The 21,419-nt window shown below is 37.9% G+C and overlaps 1 protein-coding gene across 2 annotated transcripts in view; it reads right to left on the reverse strand.

The window, feature by feature from the left end:
* Nucleotides 1–21,419, reverse strand: part of DNAAF9 (dynein axonemal assembly factor 9) — a 97,138-nt gene that overhangs the window by 73,583 nt on the left and 2,136 nt on the right. For both annotated transcript variants that reach the window (XM_074951938.1, XM_074951937.1), the window contains exons 2-8: nucleotides 17,535–17,631; nucleotides 14,566–14,672; nucleotides 13,100–13,177; nucleotides 10,024–10,122; nucleotides 8,927–8,982; nucleotides 4,739–4,874; nucleotides 2,931–3,012 (exon numbers count right to left, since the gene is read on the reverse strand). In XM_074951938.1, coding sequence (XP_074808039.1) covers nucleotides 2,931–3,012; nucleotides 4,739–4,874; nucleotides 8,927–8,982; nucleotides 10,024–10,122; nucleotides 13,100–13,177; nucleotides 14,566–14,672; nucleotides 17,535–17,580 — 604 coding nt within the window. In that variant the 5' untranslated portion in view covers nucleotides 17,581–17,631. The remainder of the gene's footprint in view (nucleotides 1–2,930; nucleotides 3,013–4,738; nucleotides 4,875–8,926; nucleotides 8,983–10,023; nucleotides 10,123–13,099; nucleotides 13,178–14,565; nucleotides 14,673–17,534; nucleotides 17,632–21,419) is intronic.

Raw genomic sequence — 21,419 nt, forward strand, 5'->3', positions numbered from 1 at the left:
CTTCCAACCCTGATATTCTATGATTCTATGAACTAAAATAAAATCAATTCTAAATAACAAAGGTGAATGTTTATGGCAGTTGTGATGTATGTATATTGCTGCTGACTATAAAAAAAGAAATATAAAACATGATTTCATTAATGGCCTCTCAAGCATGTTTGATTTAAGAGATCCTTGGACATTATTTAACGCGAGTCATTTTAAATACAGATGCACACCAACCATTAACACATTTAAATGTTCATCTACCGAAATTCCCTTATGCTATGATTTATATTGGGGAGGCTGCTTGATCTTATATTACCGCTTTTAGGCATACAACTTCAGTGAGAAGAAAGGATGTAAACCTTCTTTTGACAAATGAATTTCCTCTATGTCCTCACTTAATTTGTGAGTATAAGATAAGGGGGGGAAGGCAATACAGATGAGACTGCATAGGGAAGACCTTTTTTTGCAAATACATTTGGCAAAATCTGAAGTTATTTGATCCTGAATAAGATGCAAGCTTTTTTATTTTTACGGGCTTTTTTTAGTTAATAACACCAACTTCTGAATTGTATCACAAGTGACTGATTAATAGCCTATCTACATAAGATTCCAGAATTGTCACATTGAAGCCTAGAATGACTGTTGAGTCAGTGTGAAACAATGCAAACAGCCTCAAGCATAACTGAGAGCACTTTTTTATTTATTTTTTGTTCAGAACATCTGCAGGTTCAGTCATCACTGGAATTTGCAGTCTGTCTCCACCCAATTAAGTTCTCAGCCATTTTGACTTATGAATTACTCCTGTGCAATGTACACCTACAGTTAGGCATGTATCTATGCCATGCCAATGATCCGCACATCTTTGTGGTATCAGAGGTAACGCACCCAATCACCACCGCCAGAGCCATGAGACAGCATGGGCTTTCAGCTACTAGTTTTACTATTAAGTCATTTGCTTCTCATTGGAATAACCTTGGTTAAATGGTCTTCTTGAGCTACTCCAGGCAAAGTTTCTCTAGGGAAGACTGGCTGTATGCTAAGTTGATCTGGTTGAAAATTACATGCAGGTGTAACATTTAATATCAAGATCTTAGAATACTGTTATTTATTAGGCGGCTATAAATGTTTCATTACAAGAATCTTTTTTTAAGCAAATGCATTGGAATTTGTGTGTTGAGGGTTTGTTTTTTTAAAAGAGTATTTTAACAGGCTAATTATTAAGACATGAAATTAGATTAAATCTTAATTGCACATAATAGACTGGTATTTGACAAAATCTATTTAATATAATCTTACAGCTTGAAACAAAGTACACAATGTTTTTATTACAATGATAATATTGTTGCAACCATTGCTTGGGTAGACTATTCAGACAACACAAGACAGAGACAAAGGACTAAAAAGACCAGGACAAACTCTTCTCTCTCATCTTCTGTGTAAAATCATCTTCTTTCAACAAAAGAAGAGTTGCGATGTTGCTATGTAATTACCACCTTGAATTGTTGGCTTTTGATTTCCTATAAACTTCCGTAACAGGCAAGTGTAACGCTTTCCTGTAACTTGTAAAGCACTAATGCAGTCAAAATTATGTTCTTTACAAACCTCCTACAGTAACTAAAGCAAGCATGTCTCATAATATTTTGAAATTTACTAGGTGTGCAACTGATTATTTTTAATATTTGCTAATAGCTTGGAACAGATATTTGAGACGACTGCACTCACAATTTATGATTAAGATTTATGTACTCCCCAAAGCATTATTTTTTATATTTATCACTGTATTTTATAAACCATGCTCCAGGTGCTGGAGGATATTTAAAAATTCATCTGGCCCCATTGCCAAAATATCTGGGCTCCATATAAATTTTGAAAATTTTAATATTGGGAAACTTGAATCTTCCCCCTTGAAATCAATGGGAGTTTTGCAAACTTCAAAGGGAACACCATCAGGCCCAATTTGTATATATATTTTTAAATGCTAAGGGGATCAAGATGATAAGGCAATGAATATCACATAAATCTGTAAAAATATAAGTACATAATACTCCAACATGGTACAATTTAATGAAGCAATCATTAAAAGTCATGTGTCAACAGTTATCAAATGGAGGTAGCTGAGATACTGCAGTTATGTTCCTATGCTTAAACCAGGAAAAAGAAAAGGAGTACTTGTGGTACCTTAGAGACTAACCAATTTATTTGAGCATGAACTTTCGTGAGCTACAGCTCATGCTCAAATAAATTGGTTAGTCTCTAAGGTGCCACAAGTACTCCTTTTCTTTTTGCGAATACAGACTAACACGGCTGTTACTATTAAACCAGGAAGTAACTTGTACCTCAGGTATGGCAGGTAATTTTTTGACATTATAGTGGTGACAATCATATAGCACATTTCAACTTGAACTTCATATTTATTTTCTTTAGTGGATTTAAACTCACACTCAACATTAACCAAATTAAATATGTGACTTTGAACTGCAGTAGCTAAGACACAAGGCCCCCATTGACTTGAATGGGGTGGATTTTACCTTAAAAGCAGAACACTTTCACCAGGCTCACTCAATTCTACTCTCACCATGCATCCCCAGTCTTTGCAAGATTTCCCCTCCCCTACTTCTTGTGACTTTTTTCAAGGTATTTTCAAACTAAATAGAGTTTAAGCTCTATTTATGCCTTATTTCCAAACATCTACTTTTGGAGAATTCCTTGAAAACTTCTGACAGATTTTAGTGAAAGGTGAAGGTGGAGGGACATGGTCAAGGTAACCATGTCAGGTTGGATTCTTTGCATGGGCTACTGCTCTACAGAGTATCTACAGCTGTGGGAATCAAACAGTATATGCTTTCAATCTCTCTACAAGCAAAACACCAGCTGCTAAATTATTACAAATAATCAGATGGCGATGTTCCTTAAATACTCTGAGATAATGTTGAGAGACTTACCCAAGTAAGGAATGTGAGTTGTTCCAAAAATATAGGTCCTTGAACAAGCCAGAGGTCCCTTGGGAGATACACACTGCACAGCCTAGTTGTCAGTATTAATAAGATGTAAGTGGGTCTTAGTCAATAAATAATGGTATAAACATTAACAACTATAAATAGATGGCTAATTAAAATCTGTCTTAATTTTCTAGCTACTGAAATGCTACTGAAAGTGCAGGAACCAGGACCAGTTGTATTAAAAAAGTTATAAGCCTTTTAAAGGTATATTTCAATATTTGACTTGATATGCGTGGTTCAAAAAGGCCTTGAAAACAAAAGGAGTTCTGAATTCCCCATGTGAATTAAGAAAGTGTTTTCAGGTTTGTATATAAATTATTCCTTTTCATTAATGTGCCTCAAGTTCTGCTAAGCATCCAAGTCCTTTGCCTGTTATTTAATGCTATTTTCAGTGCATCCTACTAGCTAACAGAGCAGAGCAATGTCATGTTAGGTGTACCACCACCTTTAGACCTCTGAGACTCACTGACATGATGTGGTAGACACCATATCAGAAAGCAATCACAACTGGCTCTGTCAGACAACAGGTGGTCCTAACAGGAAACCCACCCACGTATGTGAAAATAAAAATAGTATGACTGGTATCCATGTGGGAATAATATGGGAGAGGGTAGGAAACAGAGAATGAAGTTTAATTACATTGGAACATTAAATAATCTTTTCTTGTTTACCTAACCAGTGGGATAGGCCAATCCCATGCTCATCCATAAGGCAGTGACTCATTAAATACTGCTCTAGCCCATGTGGAGTCATAAAATTATTACCAGGCCATTGCTCCCTAATTACCTGTACCTAATAAACTACATTCTACGTCTTTTGCAGTAGCAGCTGTGCAACAGAACACCCTTCTGACTTACAGACACTCTCAAAGCCTTCCTCAACTGGCTACTAGGGAGAACTAAACAACAATGCAACCTGCACACTCCTCCTTCGCTTCTAGTTACCTTCTTGATGTACCCAGCCCAGCCAGCCTGAGGATCTGTATTCCCTGGGGTTGCTTCCCAAAATGCGTTCCCTGCATGGTAGCGCAATAAGCCATCGAGCTCATGATATGTTTTAAACTCAACTTTTACTTGAAAATGGAAACAAGTAAATTTTTAAAAAGTTCATCTTAGTAACAATTTTTAACAGTTGAAAGCTATTCAGGGATTTTGTGGTTTGTCTCCAAACCTCATTACATTTTTAAACAACCAGACAATGGTTTTAATGAGTTAACAAGTTATTTAAAAAATTACTGCAAGTGTTAATACTGTATATTTTTAGAAATGTTAACCAAGAGTTTTATGATTCAACCATAACTCAGAGTTCAGTTACTGAAGAAAAAAGTTAGATAAATTATGCATCTTTAGAGAGTATTTTTATTTGCAGCCTAGAGTCAGTCAGAATACAGACCAGGGATATTATACCCTACCTTTTCAACTATGCACAGTCCTTAGAAAGTTGTCTTCTTTCATATTGGGCCCAATCATGTGCACCCCATGGAGTGGAACACCCATTTAAGTCAATGGGAGTTTGGCTTCCAAGAGGGGCTGTAGGATTGGTCCCATAGCAACTACAATTTCCTATTTCCTGCCTTTTCATTAAAGGTCTGACTGCTTTACTTGAACCTTTCAGAATATACATTTGTACTGCACACATGTTGGCTGTTTGACTGATCACCAATAAGCATTTTGTAATACAAAGAAAAACAATTTAGCAAAGCAAAAACATACTGTTTGGGGAAGAAAAAAAGTAAGTTATTAAAAGCTCACCATGTGCTTAGCAGTACTTCCGCCAAGGCCTGTATTTCGAACCAGATGTCCCTCAGATGGAAAATTAAAGTTACCAGAGTTCAGGTTCTCTTTACTCGAGTGGTTACCAAACAGCACAAAAGGCTGTCTGCTAGGGCTAGAGAAAAATACAATTATTACTTCTATACTTGTAGAATACTTGAGGCCTTGATTATATTTTAAGAGCTTTTGTAAGTTATTTATTGGAATTTCCCCATTAAAACAGAGTATAGCAATGAAATTATAATTAGCTGTATAGTCTACATTGAGAATCAATGGAAAACCTCTGCAGTTAGAAAGAAAGAACCAAACAAAAGGGATCATGAGTTAACAAATGAGTTAACAAAAGATTAGGTAACAAAATATTTATGAAAATATCTTCCAAGCCTACCTCAAGGATGTTAAGAAACTTGTAGTGTAAATATTTCCTATTTGCAATTTTGACTGCTGTCTAATGTTTCTCTGGATACTTGTGGTTCAAGAAAGCTTGACAACTGTCTCCACATGTTTCAAAGAGATTAAACACTATGGAAAGCCCTGACACTATGTGAGAGGGTACCTTGAAGTCCATTGGTTAGCAGCAGGTAAGGAAGAACCGAAGGATAGTTCTTTAGATGACAGCTAACTGAGATCTTTCCTTAGCTCAAGCAGTAAAATGCTCTGCTTTTGGAACAAAAGGATGATGAGAGTTCTCCTGAGATCAGTAAGTACATGCTTAATAAGTGAATAAGTGACAGGTGACAACCACAATTCCATTATGAAGATAATCAAATCTATCTATCTCTAACTCTCCACCAGAAAAAACCTTCCTTTTTCAAATACTTGGAGTTACATGTCATTAAGTAAAATGTATTCTGAAAATTGAGTGAATTAAGTACTTTGTGATAAAAGACTAAAACAGTGCTTTTATATTTTGAGGTATCTGATGTTTCTTTGTATCTCAATTTAACACACAAACCACATTATGTCAGACTTTGAAACAAATTTTAACATAAGTTTGTGAAAAAAGTGGTTTTCAAGGGGAGGAATGGTAAAAATCTATCAACTATTGACGTTATTTGAAAACTAGACACAAACAAGGAAACAGAGGAGGGAAAAATATGACAGACTATTTTCAACTTCAAACTCCAGATTAGCCAATGTTACTTTTCCAAAGTGAAAGGAAACTTCGGGAGCTGATGAAGTGACATCTCCTCCTGCATATCCCACCAAGACGATCCCCAGCCTAGAGAATGTGCACAAGTTCATTCGCTATAAGTGAGAAACCAACTCTAAGGGAGTGTCTACACATTGTGTGTTTGGTTAGGATTCTTACCTTGGTATTTACCAATTATTGAGCTGGTTAACCCCTTTACTAAGGCTATTCTGTATATTCCCCTAATGTTTGTTCAAGGCTACAAATATTTGTTTTCACAAGGATCCAGCAAGGAGAGAAAAAAGAAAAGGAGTACTTGTGGCACCTTAGAGACTAACCAGTTTATTTGAGCATGAGCTTTCGTGAGCTACAGCTCACTTCATCGGATGTGATATGCATAGGCTATGCATCCGATGAAGTGAGCTGTAGCTCACGAAAGCTCATGCTCAAATAAACTGGTTAGTCTCTAAGGTGCCACAAGTACTCCTTTTCTTTTTTCTTTTTACGAATACAGACTAACACGGCTGTTACTCTGAAGCAAGGAGAGAGTAGCTGGGCCCTGGGGATATCACAAATGTACCCTTCATCTGATGTGTCAGACTTCTAGCTTATCCATTAAAATGTTGTTTTTCGGATACAAGCTGCTTTGAATCTCTGTACTTAGGCCAACAGTATTATCAGGCTAACAATCCTTACCATTTTAATGTGCTTTGAGATGCAGTGACTAAGAAATATTCCAAGAGCACTGTGATGTTATCTAATTAAAATAGGACCATGTAAATCATTGTGGCTACCACTGTGATATAATTGCAATAAATCTTAAACAAAATGTGACATATGACCAGAAAGGGTTAAGCAGCTTACAGGCTAAATGACCCAAAGCCAACCATTAAAGACATGTTAGAAATTATGTGACTGGTAATTAGGGCCATTCCCTGCTAGATAGGCTAGAACTTTGAAGTGCAAACCTGTATTGTTAGAGAATTAGAGGTGACACTAACTGTGTGTGTTTACTTCTATCTTGTCTAATAATTAGCTATGTAAACAGACAGTACCTATAGCTATTGATTCAGAGATCAAAAGGGAATATTAACATTTAGATTAATCTTGAATGCAATGATGGCTTTGTCTGTATGTTCTTTAAAGTTGTGACAGACTGCCTAATGGATAAATTATCTCATGTTAATCACCGCTGACGTTTGGGAAACAGAAAGTTACATCAAAAAACCATTGTTCACCCAGGACTGTATGGTCAAGCGGCTGGTAGAAAATGGTATAAAAGACCCTGGGGTCCCAATCCTTTTTATCTCAGATCTGTTTGAGGCTTCATGCAGGGAAAGCCTAAGCCATAAGGACTGAGATCCCAGTCCTGACCGGACCACCCTGAATATAAACATTGGACCGTAACCTATAAACTATTTCTGAAAGAACTCTTTGCAACTACAAAGCTCACCATCTCTGCTGTGAATCTGAATCTCAAGAATTGTACTCAAGTCTGTATGTACACTGATCTTTTAACCAATATACTCTCTCTTTTCTTTTTTAATAAATTTTAGTTTAGTTAAGAATTGGATGTAAGCATATATTTGGGTAAGATCTGAAATATTCATTAACCTGGGAGGTAATATGTGCAATCCTTTGGAAGTGTAGAACTTTTCTATACGATCAATGAGATTTTCAGTAATCCTCACCATATTTGACTTGGGTGTCTGGGTAGAGGCCTGAGGCTGGGTTATTTTAAGGGAACTGTGTTGTTGGCTTCTGGGTAACCAGTGAGGTATTATAGAGGGTGCTTTGTGCTGGCTTGGCAAATCTAAGTATTGGAATATCCACCAGCTTTGGGGATCATCCGCTCCATTCTTTGCAGTTCACCCTAATTGAATGACCACAGTTGCTCCCCTGGGACCCAAGTCACAAGCACAAAGTATTATTAGACATGTATCTAGATTTTACATGTAAACTAAGGTTCAGTATGTGTCATTAATTTGCACATTTATAAGTTTCTACTTCCATAATATTTCTTTTTCTTAAGTGTCATATAGAGAGATTGCTGTGACAGAATTAATTCTGTCAGAATTAATGCTTTCATGCTGGGATGAAATAAGTATTATTTTATCCTTAAATTATTCTTATGTGGCTAGTGTAAGTTTTGGATTTTTCTTATCAACTTATTTCCTTGCTTTAAAGTGTTTGGGTTTAGTAAATGATTGACAAATGTGTCACTCAAACTTTTTTTTTTTTTAGGACTATTATGAAAATATGGGGCCAAATGTTCTAACTTGGCCATTCTGCACACACGATGCTCAGATGGCATGGTAATGAATCAAGTATAAGATTCTGAATAACACAGAATAGTCAAAGTGGCTAATTAGAAACCTGAATGCTTGTTCTGTACACAATACAGTCACATGGATGACAATTTACAAAGAACAGGAGTACTTGTGGCACCTTAGAGACTAACAACTTTATCTGAGCATAAACTTTCATGGGCTACAGCCCACTTCATCGGTTGCATAGAATGGAACATATAGTAAGAAGCTATTTTTTATATATATATATATATATATATATATATATAAAGCCTCTTATTCCACCTTTTCATGTTCTCTGTGTGTGTATATATCTTCTTAGTATATATTACCATTCTATGCATCCGATGAAGTGGGTTGTAGCCCACAAAAGCTTATGCTCAAATAACTTTGTTAGTCTCTAAAGTGCCACAAGTACTCCCATTCTTTTTGCGGATACAGACTAACACGGCTTCTAGTCTGAAACCTGTCAATTTACAAAGAGTTTGGGGATCCTTCAGGAGAAGAGGCCGTACATAAGTGGTATTACTAAAAATATATTTTATAGCTAAAGATAATATATCATATCCTACTTAGGATTGATATGGAGTTAAGTTGTATTCATGGTCCCAAATGACATTACAATAGGTCTTAATGCATCAGATACAAAGTAACATTATATAAATATAGTACACTGATTGATATATATGACATACATCTTCACAGGAATAAGATAAATGACATTACCTGTTGTCTGTTATATGGCTTGAAATCATTCCATGACTGAAGTAACTTCTGAATGGCTACAAAAATTAAAAAACAACAACAACCTTGCTACTCCAACAGTAAAAAGAAACACAGAAAGACTGCCAGGTTTAAATGAGAGATGCTAATGCTATCACTAAGGCCTGGCTGACAGGCCAATATAGCTACCTTGCTCAAGGGTGTGAAAAACTCACACCCCGAGCACCGTAACTATGACAACCTAACCCCCAATTAAATGCGATCAGGTTGACAGGATAGTGCTTCCGTAGATCTAGCTATCACAGCTTGGGAAGGTGCATTACCTACAATGATGAAAACACCCGTTCTGTTGCTGTAGGAAGTATCTATACTATGGCACTAGAGTGGCATAGCTACAGCACCAGAGCTGGGCCACTGTAGCACCCATAGTGTAGACAAGCACTAAAAAATGAACTACATTACACACCATTTAAAAAAACAAACAAGAAGTCACATATCTTGATTACATAAGATATGTAAACTTATTATTATGTATGTAATATGTAAGATATGTAAATGATTATTAAACTCAACTGGAACCAGTAACAGGTCACAGTGGTGGAATGCATGAGCAGCACCTCCACATTTCACACTTAAGTCATATCGTGGATTATGTTAAAACTGGTCTGAAATTTGCAGTCCCAACTTTTCTTGTTTGTTGCTTTATATGAATTCCTACCACCAAACTGAAATGAAATGCATACATAAATTTGAATCTATTAGACAGACATGCCATACAAATAAGGTCCATTATCAGTGCAAAACTCAAAATTGAGTTTAGCTGAAAAGTTAAATTGCCATTCTACACAGATGAAACATTTGTATTATACTGCACTGTCATTTTAAACCAACAGGAATCATAGCCTGAACTGTATAATTTAGGAAAGAAGAATATTCATAAGCTTACATGCCGCAACAGACAAGTCTGCTCAGAACCATAAAGATGAAAAAGAGAGGGGAACGGAAGAAAACAAAACCTATCAGATATAACGGCAAGGTGGTAATAATGAATCAGCATTAGTGACATTCGCATTTCAAAGGGTTTAATCAAGTAAACATACCTCTCCCGCCTGAGATTCTGACAGCTCGAGGATGAAAGGAATTTCAGTGTCGAAATTAGCAAAAAAGCTGATCCATTGGTGTTCGAAAGTCATTAAATCCTGAGGAGGGAAAGAAGCAATACATGTTGTTCTGTTCAGCTAATGTCATGTCAGCAGGGCAGTAAATCACAGATGTTAAATGATGAAATCAACTGTGTTACAACACTTTTGTTAACAGTCCAATTACGTAAAATCTTGTTTTATGACCACTTTAGACCTTGAAATTTAGTTTAGTCACTCAAAGCTTAATATAAACTGGAAAATTCAACTTTCATTGGAAAAAAATAATCTTCCATCCAATACGTAATTTCAGCCTAAAAATTAAGCCATTTATTTTGAGAATGTCAAACTGAGTTTTCAGATTACTGGGTAAAAGCTATTTGAAGAGATACTCAAAAACTGAAGAGACAAACGTGTAAATATGAACAGGATCAAAAATGAAGTACTGCCTAATACATTTTAAAAATGTATTCTGTACATTGCTTCAATACGGGTTTGTACTTTTAACATCAAACAAAGACAGTAACTATGGATGGAGAGAAGGAGGGGAAAAAAGTGACTTCTTATAACTGGAAATTATTATAATTATTCAAGATAAAGTCTGCCCCATGTGTCTTCACCCCTCTATCCCTAAACAACATGGCTGGAGACGGCAATATGTATACCAAGTATGCTAGGTGTCAGATACAGAACGGAAATGAATCAGCATACAAATGAACAGGACTTTTTACAAGTTAAGGCAGTGAGAGTTAAGAATGAAATTAAAACATCAGAAAAAGAATAGAGGAAAAACAATTTTATCATGCTGATGAAATAGATATTTGGGATGAGTATATAGTGTATCAGAATTATAACAAAGTTTAGTCTGGGATCTAAAATTATTGCACAATATGTATTATGTGGAATGGCTTCCATAGTTTTCCTAGGCATTAACCTAGAAGATATGGGGGCATGGGGGTGGGTGGGAGAGGAAGGATTATTGAAGTGAGGGGGTTTAGACTGTGTGCTCTTTTTTAAAATGGTATGAGTCAAAATTATATTTTTATGTCCACATTATAAATTTAGCAACAGGCTATGCACAAGACAATACAGCCTATTCACTTACAGCTTCATTAATGCAGTGTTAACAATAGAAAACCACACAAATTAGACAGATCAGTAACATTTAGTCTTACACACACTTTAATGTGGCCATTTAATGTCTTAACAAAATTGTTTATTTATGACTACAGACTGATATTCATGAATTCTACACATTGAAGCCATAAGCTGCAAGCAAACCTCTGTTCAGCAAGAATGAGCAAGACCAAAAGTTTTCACATAAGGCATTTTAGCTTTCTAAAATAGCATAATTGAGAAGTACTTTCATTAATTTATTCAGGGCAAGATGGTATGCCACATGCTTTACGTCATAATTCATTGTTTTAATACCAAGCAGAGTTGTCAGACTTCTTGCATCAAAGTTTTATTAGAGTTAAAAGAAACAGGGGCAGGAGTTTCCAAAAACTCACCATGTGGACCAAACTGCTCCCACTGAAGTCAGCTGGATTTTCCCTATTGACTTCAATGGAAGCAGAGTCAGGCAAAGTCCGAGCACTTCTGAAAATCCCACCCTGCATCTTCTATATATTAAAAAATAATCAGCAGCTTCACAACAAGAGTTTGAAATGCAGGGGTGTGGGTGTGTGTCTAATGACATGTGAAGTGAGATTGTCTCAGTCCAACCACTTGGTTAATGAGATTTTAAGCACTTTGGGCCAGGGATCATATCTTTCTTGTGTTTTTACATAGGTCTAGCACAATGGAACCCTGATCTCTGGATTCCCCAAGTGCTACCGCAAACATCAAACCAGCAAACCACACACCCTTTAAATGACAAGTACCCACATGACAAAACAAAAACTCAGCTAATACCTCACACTCTGCTGTCAAGAGCAACAATAAACCAAGACGACAAGAACTGAGTATGTAAGAATTACTGTACACTCTCAACCCTACAAGTGGTCAGGCTTCATCGTCGTAGAGGATGCTGCCTGAGAAACATAGGGAAATTACTAATGTCTCTACTTTTGCTGTTTCTGTTCTATGCATGACATAGTTAAACTGCCAATATGGTAATTTTTAACAGCACACCAATTTCTAAAAATGCACAAATGTAAACCTGTAAACTCCATATAAAACACAAACTTAGCTACAATTAATCCTGAGTATCCTGTCCACATTTATGATTGTGGAGATAACCATCGAGACCAACCAAAAAAAAAAAAAAAAAAAGTGTTTCAACTGCCTGAGAGTCCGAGACTGATTTCAGTTTTAGGTAAACAGCATTAAAACAGGAGAAGATTAGACAGAACAATTATAAAACATATACATAATCCATCTCAAATTGCATGCAAATTGGATTTAGCAGAGGCAATACTAAGCCTCTCAAACTGATGTTAATGTCAACTAAACTTTAACTATCAAAGGCATTACTATTCTAGAGGCATATATTCCACCAACTTCAAATTGTTTTAGGCATTTAAAATCAGACCACCTCATTAGAAAACAAGTTCACTGGGAAATGCAAACAAATATATTATAAAAATTGCCTGTGGCCACTATGTGTCACTGTTGATCTGTTTTTAAACTATTAAGTAGGTATGAATCAATATGGATCAATTAGGATAATGATAAGAAAATTGTTCTTTTCTAACACAACGTTTTTGCTGCCACACACTATTCTTTCAATATGCACTGAAGGATTGGTGTCAAGAACATACATAGAATACAGTGTTGTGACCTGCAAAGAATATAGTCAACTCACGCTATTGTGGGAATTCTCTCTATAGGCTTGATAATGTAAAGAACACAGTGTCTTTAATTCCACAGAAGTTACAAAACTTCCAAAGAAAACACTGCAACATCCTCACAGTATGGGGAGTCCACACTTTGGCTGATGTAGTCAAACCAGTTTTTTTGTTAGACACCAACGTAAATGGACGCTTTTTGTCAAAGACTGGTCATGAGTTAGTTCAAAAAATTTCAGCTGCATTACCTCAAAAAGCAAGTCCTCCAGGGAAACAGGATCCATTTTGCTGTATGTTTTCCACAGATCCATGCTAACGTCCATTAACTGCAAAACATTTTAATATATATCTTTTTACTGTGAAAATACTGTAGGTAGTGTGACATGCACAGATTTATGCAGCACTCAAGCACTTTATTAGCTGCTGGGTGCCGAGCTGTTTTGCAAGTCTAACCTCCAGCCTGCTTCAACAGTTTGTATGAATCTGAAACACTCAACCAATGGCATAAGCGTTTCAGATTCAAGACTGGATAAGATTTAAAAATTCTGGATAACCCAACCTAGAAGATTCATCTCCTTCACATTAAGTGATAGCATGTAACAGATATTTAGGTCTTATGTGCTTCTTTCATACAAACTGTATCCTAAAAGGCTTTTTTCAGAGTTAAATATAATAGAGTTAATTAAGAGCAGAGAAGAGAGACATTAACAAGTATAGCCAAAGTGGAAGAGACAAATTTGCAGTTAAGATTTAAAAAAAGACTGAGAGTCAATACGGCAGAGCAATACAAGAAAGCAATTCCAAATGGCTAGAACTGCAGAAAAGGCAACTCCTTATTATGAGTGAATGGTCAGAAAGGCAGACAGTACCAAGCTAAAGCAAGTTATAAGTTAACTGGCACTAACACTGATTAAAACGTTTTCCTCCATAGGTAAACATACATATGGAGCTATAATAATTCAAAAATATTCAAAGAGACACTGACGTTTTAAATGCTTTCTAGATTTTGAAATATTTCGGAGTTTTCCAAAACGTAACATTGAAAGTTTCTTATGTGACTGCTTAATCTAGTCATTTCAATTGCTCCCTTCATTGAATATGGCAACAGATTGCCTTCTAAGACATGGTTTCCATTAATTTGTCATTTACAGGTAAGCGCATTAACAGAGTTCTGTGCATAATAGCATTGTGAACATGTGCCACCATTGTATCATCACATCCGATGAAGTGAGCTGTAGCTCACGAAAGCTTATGCTCAAATAAACAGGTTAGTCTCTAAGGTGCCACAAGTACTCCTTTTCTTTTTGCGGATACAGACTAACACGGCTGTTACTCTGAAACCTCACAAAATATTAAGAGATGTGATTATTAATCTTTAAATAGTTTGTGAAATATTGATTAAAAGTCTGAGTTGCTTTTGAAAAAGAACAGAATAACTACTTTAAGTATTAAAAATGTTTTTAAATATTCTAATGAGGATAATTTTGAACTGCAGGCGGTTCCTAGTCCCTGTGCAGCTGCCCGCTTCAGGGGTGTGGGGACCCACAGATCCCCATTTTGTCAGGGATATTTTTAGTAAAAGTCATGGACAGATCACAAATTCCATTAATTGTACTTTTCTTCCCGTGACCAGGTCCCTGACTTTTACTAAAAATATCCGTGACAAAATCTTAGCCTTAACAATAACAAACTGAAGTACTTGCTTAATACATACCTCATATTTCATGGTAAAGAAGCCATCGCCACCGATCCCCTCCAGTGCAAAGGCCTGCACTACTGGCCACTTTTCTACAATGAACATATCAAATATCTGTAGATGACCTATAGGAATCAAATATTTCACAAAAAAAGTTAAATTACTACAATAAAGCATCAGTTTAATATATCTCACCTTTCTTATAATGTGCCAAAGTTATTCTGAGGGTCTAATATTTCTTTCTATATATACACAACAAAAGCTTTTTCATCTGGCTTGTTGGAGGAATGGGGGGTGCCTGTCAGTGAAAAATGTCAGTTAACTAAAAGGGAGGGAGTTTGCGCTCCACAGCTTCCCTTGGCTGGGAACCACAGCCAATGGGAGCTGCAGGAGGCAGCGCCTGTGGGCGTAGGCAGCTCACAAAGCCGCCTGCCGCACCTCTGCCTAGGAGCAGACAGGACAGGTCGCCACTTGTGGGGAGCTGCCAGAGGTGAGTGCCCCCCGGATCCGGCACCCCAAGCCCCATCCCGCACCCCAACCCCCTGCCCCAAACTCCATCCCAGAGCCTGCACCCCCTCCTGCGCCCCAACCCCGCAACTCCTCCCACACACTAAATCTCTAGGAGCAGCAGGGACATGTCGCCGCTTCCGGGGAGTCATGTGGAGCCAGGTAGGGAGCGTGCTGGCCCTGCACCTACAGGACTATAAACCAGACTTTCTATGAAGATTAGAAATGCTGGTTTATAGAGCTTTCCAGTTGGTACAGGGCCGGATAACACAGCTTTTATTGTAGTTTAAATATTTCACTGTGTTTGTTACAAAAAAGCAGAGTTCAACTGAAAGCCAAAGAAAACAATCTGTTGATCTTCGATGCAAAAGGAAGAATACAGAACTAGCTGTAAGATCGACAATATAGACTGTATATGTAATTAAGAAGCAAAATAGTTTATGTACAGCAGTATTCTACTTTTGGAAAATATTCCAATATACTTTTGGGGGGTTTGAGGGAAGATGGACTAAAAATTAATTGCATGAAAAAGTTAACATGGTAAAGTTAACCTGGTAAAGTTGAGAAACAATATTCAGTATTACAAAATTTCCAGAATGTTTAATGTTTTTCCCACAACACTAGTTAGACTATGCTGTATGTCCTTTACAATTTATGAAAAAGACTGAGGTCCAGGTCTCACAAAACCCTTCATCAGATGGCTAACTTTACACTCATGAGCAGTCCCACTCAATAGGAGTATTCACATTGAAATGTTTTTGTAGAATTTTAGGCCTATGAAGCAAAGTGTAAATAAGCAAAGGAAACCAGAAACGTAAGTCAGCGGTTCTCAACTAGGGGTCCAGGGCCACCTGGAGGGCCGTGAGCAAATTTCAGGGGGTCCACCAAGCAGAGCCAATGTTAGACTCTCTGGGGACCATGGCAGAAAGCCGAAGCACCGCTGTGCAGGGCTGAAGCCCAGGGCCTTGAACCCTGCCATGTGGGGTTCAAGCCGAAGCCTGAGCAACTTAGCTTTGTTGGCAATTGCCCAGGCAATTGCCCTGCTTGCTACCCCCCAACACCGGCCCTGGCTTTTATGTGCAGAAAAGTAGTTGTTGGGCCCCGGAGTTTTTATAGCATGTTGGGGGGGGGGGGGGGGGGCTCAAAAAGAAAAAGGTTGAGAACCCCTGCTATAAGTGACACGTTGTATGATAAAATGCCAGAAGTACCACAGAGGAAGTAAAGCTTATCTTTTTGAATTTCCACTCAAGCAGTCACTTATGCTAAATGTTGCTTTATGCAATTTTTTTTCATCTAAATTCCCTATGTTTTCATAAATAAAAAAAATTAAAGCCATTGAGCTTAACGAGTGCATAAGATTATCAGCGGAGCTTATAAACTGCTTGAATTGGAGAGTGACTACTGTCCAGCAGAATTTAGGAACTCTGCAAGAAAAAGTGTATCCTTAACTCAGACTAGCACAATGGTTATTCATATATTTACGACTTGAAAACTATTGCATCTTCCGCTTCTAAGGAAGAATGATTATTTAAGAAACAAGTTTAAAAGTTACCAGCTTCTGCTATTTCAGTTATGAGTGCAAATTTTCTTATCAGAAAGTACAGTATAGGAGAGGTACATTTTCTACATTCACATAACACAAAAACTGCCTGAACTGACTTTGCACAAATCTGCAAATAAATTTCACCTTTTGTCAAGACCAAGCAAGAAAAATGTTCATACAAAAGAAATTGAGCTATGAGCACCAAAATAAAGGAGAGTTAGAGGTGAATATGGAATGCAACCATAACTATCAACAGCGGTTACCAGCTGTCAACAGAAAGCCAGACTTACGGTAAATACATAGCTCAAAGATTTTTCTGGAACAGTATATTGCTCTTTTTAAAAAAAAAAAAAAAAAAAGTCAACCATTACAGAGCAAGTGCATTTCAGTATTTTTGCACCACATAGTGTATCCTGTTTCCATTCCCAAATACATTTATGAAGGAATATAAAATTAAAATGTTCAGCGTGCAAGTCTGGCAACAGATCATACAGGAAATCATGCAGTCCAGTTTTTTCTGTTCTAAAAAAGGAAGCTTGAATAAAAAAAGTTTATTCTTTCCTTATACAAAAGTGTATTTATCTGCAGCCCCCGTCAGAACAGAGAACTTCTGTACTTGGCCAAACACTTTTCCCAGCATGCAAATTATGTCTTTGCCTCAGGCTATGAGTGTTCACTATGCAGAGTGTACACACACTATTTTCTGAAGAGAAAATAAAAACCTCAATAAATTAAGGTTCAGATTCTAAGAAACCCAAACCGAATATAAAGTAATAATTTATCCATCTCATTTTAATGTATTATCAGCCTCACTTACAATAAAAAGGAGCTTCCAGAGGTATTTTAACTTATTTTTGTTATAATGTCGTACTTCTATTCTGACAAATAATGATCAAAGAATTCACCAAAACAGTGAAGTAATACAGTATTAACCCACCTTGGGAGCTGTAAGGAATGCCGATTCGACTACAATCTCGAACCATGTCTACGAAGCTGGCAATTTTGAATTCCTCTGCAGCTTCTTCATCTTCATACTGACAGGAGTGATTTAAAAATTAGTTTTATTAAACCTAACATTTTTTGGCTGGAGATCTTTACAGTTAAAATACATTTTTAACAACTATACTCTGGAGATTTTAGCCATCATAGCATGAACGTATAAAGGCCAAAGGGTACTGTTTGCAAAAACTAAAATGCAAAAGTGAACATGTTTTAACAAGTTTCAGAGTAACAGCCGTGTTAGTCTGTATTCGCAAAAAGAAACGGATTACTTGTGGCACCTTAGAGACTAACCAATTTATTTAAGCATAAGCTTTCGTGAGCTACAGCTCACTTCATCGGATGCATACTGTGGAAAATACAGAAGATGTTCTTATACATACAAGCCATGAAAAAATGGGTGTTTACCACTACAAAAGGTTTTCTCTCCCCCCACCCCACTCTCCTGCTGGTAATAGCTTATCTAAAGTGATCACTCTCCTTACAATGTGTATGATAATCAAGTTGGGCCATTTCCAGCACAAATCTAGAAGGCTACACAGGAGAAAGCATGAAAACGTCACTCTCAATTTCCAAGGAAGTCTCTCTCTCCCCCCCTCCTACTACAAAATGGACAGTTAAGACCAACAGGCGTGTTTGCGTGGAAACATGCACATAATAATGAAAGAGCTCTAAGTGCAAGGTATTCTTTTCACTGGAGAATATCAAGACTCTTTACTAGTTATTTACCACAGAAGATTACGGAGAGAAAAAACAGTTATCACCATTTTACATGATGAAGAAACGGGAACAGGGAGGTGAAATAATTTGCCCCGAGTCACACAGCAAGTGAGTGGCAGAACTGGGAATGAAACCTAGAATTCTGAACACTACTCCCCTGCTCTGGCCACTAGACAATCTGGTCTTCCTGATCCCTCTACTATATATGTTTGTAGTAGCATGGTTGGGGGATTAAGAGAGGCTTACTATTTCTAACACTGTAGGGCAGCATTTCTCAAATCTCCTGGGTGGTGATTGGGGGGAAGGGGGAGGTGCAAAGCAGTGGCAATCTGCCAGCAGGGATTGGGCCCTGCCCTCCTCTGGAGCCACAAATGCCAGAAGAGCAGGCAGCCAGTATGAGTTCGCCACCTTCCTGGGAGGAGTGGGACTCAGGCTTCAGCCCTGGAGTGGCAGGCTCTGGCCCCAGGCTTTGGCTGCATGGCGTCGGGCTCCATCCCATGGCCGCAGGTTTGGGGCTCCAGCCGTGGGGCCTCGGGATCGTGCTCCAACCTCCAGCCACATGGCAGCAGCTGTAAGCCCTGGGCTCACATTCCCCCACCCCCCAATTGCCCCGGGCCTCTGCTGTGTCCTCTGGCCCCAGGCTTCGTCCACACGCTCCGTCCCCCAGCTGCGTGGCAGTGGGCACCGGGTCTAGGCTCAGGCCACCGGGCTTCGGCCCCAGCCATGCAGTGGCAGGTGCCAGCCCTGGCTCACCCCCCACCCGCAATCGCTCCTGGCCCCTGCTGCCTCCCTCCACCCCTCCCCATCCAGCCCCCATTGCCCGTGGCCTTTGCTGCCTCCCAAGCCCCACATCTGTCGCCCCAGCCTCTGCTGCCTCCCTACTCACCTTCCCATCCAGGGCTTACTCAGCCCTGGCAAGCCAGGGGACAAATTAAGTCTGTTGTGAAAAGTGACATTTGTATGTTTGTTCATATCATTTTATACTGCCTTCCAGCCAGCTGGCAAGTCTACTGCTGTGAAAAGTGATATTAACAAACATACAAATATCATTTTTCACAGAAACAGACTTACTGGCTAGCAAGCAACCAAAAAAAGCAAAAGAAACAACAACAAAACATAAGAATATGCAAAGCACCTTATTTGTTTCTAATCAGTTTGGGTCTAGTGAAGAATAGAGACAAGTGTATATTTTTTGTATTATTGAGTCTGCAAAAAACCCTACATAAAGAAATTTCAATGATTTGGATGTGTACATGTGCATATTTATTTGTTTTTCCTGAAGTTAAAGTATTTTAGGAAAAATTGTCAGAGTGGCCACCATCAAGAGTTGGTAGCCACACTGGGAGGCCACCAAAAAATCTGTTGAGAGAACCCCTGCTTTAGACCTATGAGTGAATAATACACTGATTAAAGCAAAACAGGAAATGGAAATACTATAAGAAAGTGTAAGCAGACTTTTCACAAAAGGCAAGCCAAACAAAGCCATTTTTATTCACAGTATGGGAAAAATTAAAATACTTCCTAATCATTTTTTAAAACTTAAAGCAAGGATTTGATGCAGAGTCCTAGCCAGTTTTAGGATAACCCACAGATCATCCTTGTCTTGAGTAAGCTCAAAGAGGAGTTGTGCTCCAAAGGCTGTCAAGTTCAGGAAGATTTGCACCAATGTAGTTACACCAGCACAAAACCTTTATACTAGGGCAAATTCATACCACTGCCAGGCTTATTCCCCACCCCCGCCACCCCCACCCCCAATTGGTGTAGTGTGTCTACACTGAGGATTAAATCAATGTAGTTATTCCAGAACATGTTTCTTTAAAAAATCCCTAATTCTGCTCTCTCACAAAGTTTAATATGCAGCCCAAATTCCTCTCACACAACCCTCTTTCTCCTCCCTCAGGGAGTTGGAGCATACTCTTTCAGTTCAAAACCTGTTCCCTAGTGACTTTGTCAGTTACTCAAATTAAATTTTAAAATGCTTCAGACCTAGCTTTCCTCGTTTCCAGGGGGACACTGGAAGGTCTCTCATTAAGGCTTTTCAGTACAATTGTCAATATATTGCACCACATATGTAGTATACAGTCAGTATACTTCTGAAAGGTGGTAAGTAAGAATTTAAAATAAGTCTCTTCATTATACTATATTGCTATTTATAAGACATGTTTTCAATGGCACTTCTTTTCCATCACTGTTCAGTAGTCACTTCAAAAACATTGTGACCAAGTGGAAAGATAGGAGAACACTAAATTTTGCAAGATTCTATGAGAGCTGCACAAGCCGCATGTTCCTTTTTAAAGCTTTGCCATTATTATTATTATAAAAGCTTAGTTAAAAATAGGCAATACTTTGGTATGCCACTGTAAAGAAAAACTACTAAACCCTTTAACAAACAGCCACAGGCGATCATTTATCAGAAAGAATCAATATAAAATGGTTTCTGAAGGACGACAAGATTTCACTGCCTACGAACAGCCAGAAGTTCTCTAGGAAACTAGCAGTCCCATATACATTTGAAGAAATGGCAAAAAAAGTCCATCACAATGTGTTGACATTTATATGCAGTACCCCAGAAATCAGCATCTTTACAGTACAAGGAACCTCAGAATTTACAGTTTATTTCACTATACATTATTCAAATAGGGTATTTGGCTCATCTTTCTGTTCATAATCAGCAATTTGAATCAGCATCATGAGATTTCATTAATACTTAACCAGAGCAGACCACACACAATGAATCTAATCAGAAAACAGCAAAGTAAGCATATTTTTCAAACCCACTTTATCTTCTTAAAGAGATTAAAATACTTCTAATTGCACAGCACATTTGTAATGGTGTGCATGATTAATTACTACTGTAAATGAGCACAGGGCCCTCAGCTTTGGAACCTACTGCCACCCTAGGTTTGGAATAGCCTGGGTGCGTTGACCTTCCAGGCAGCCAGCAAGGCCTACCTCTTTCATTAGGGCTGTTATGGAGAAAGTCTGATGAGGGTCAACATTTAGATTTTGTTACAGATGTTTTGTCATGTGGGTAAGCTGCTTATTTTAGTTGGATGCTTATATTCTAAAGTTTCTATCAAAGACAGCTAGAGTATATAAAAGC

The sequence above is a fragment of the Natator depressus genome, chromosome 4 (genome assembly GCF_965152275.1).
Source record: "Natator depressus isolate rNatDep1 chromosome 4, rNatDep2.hap1, whole genome shotgun sequence".
Classification (NCBI taxonomy): Eukaryota; Metazoa; Chordata; order Testudines; family Cheloniidae; genus Natator; species Natator depressus.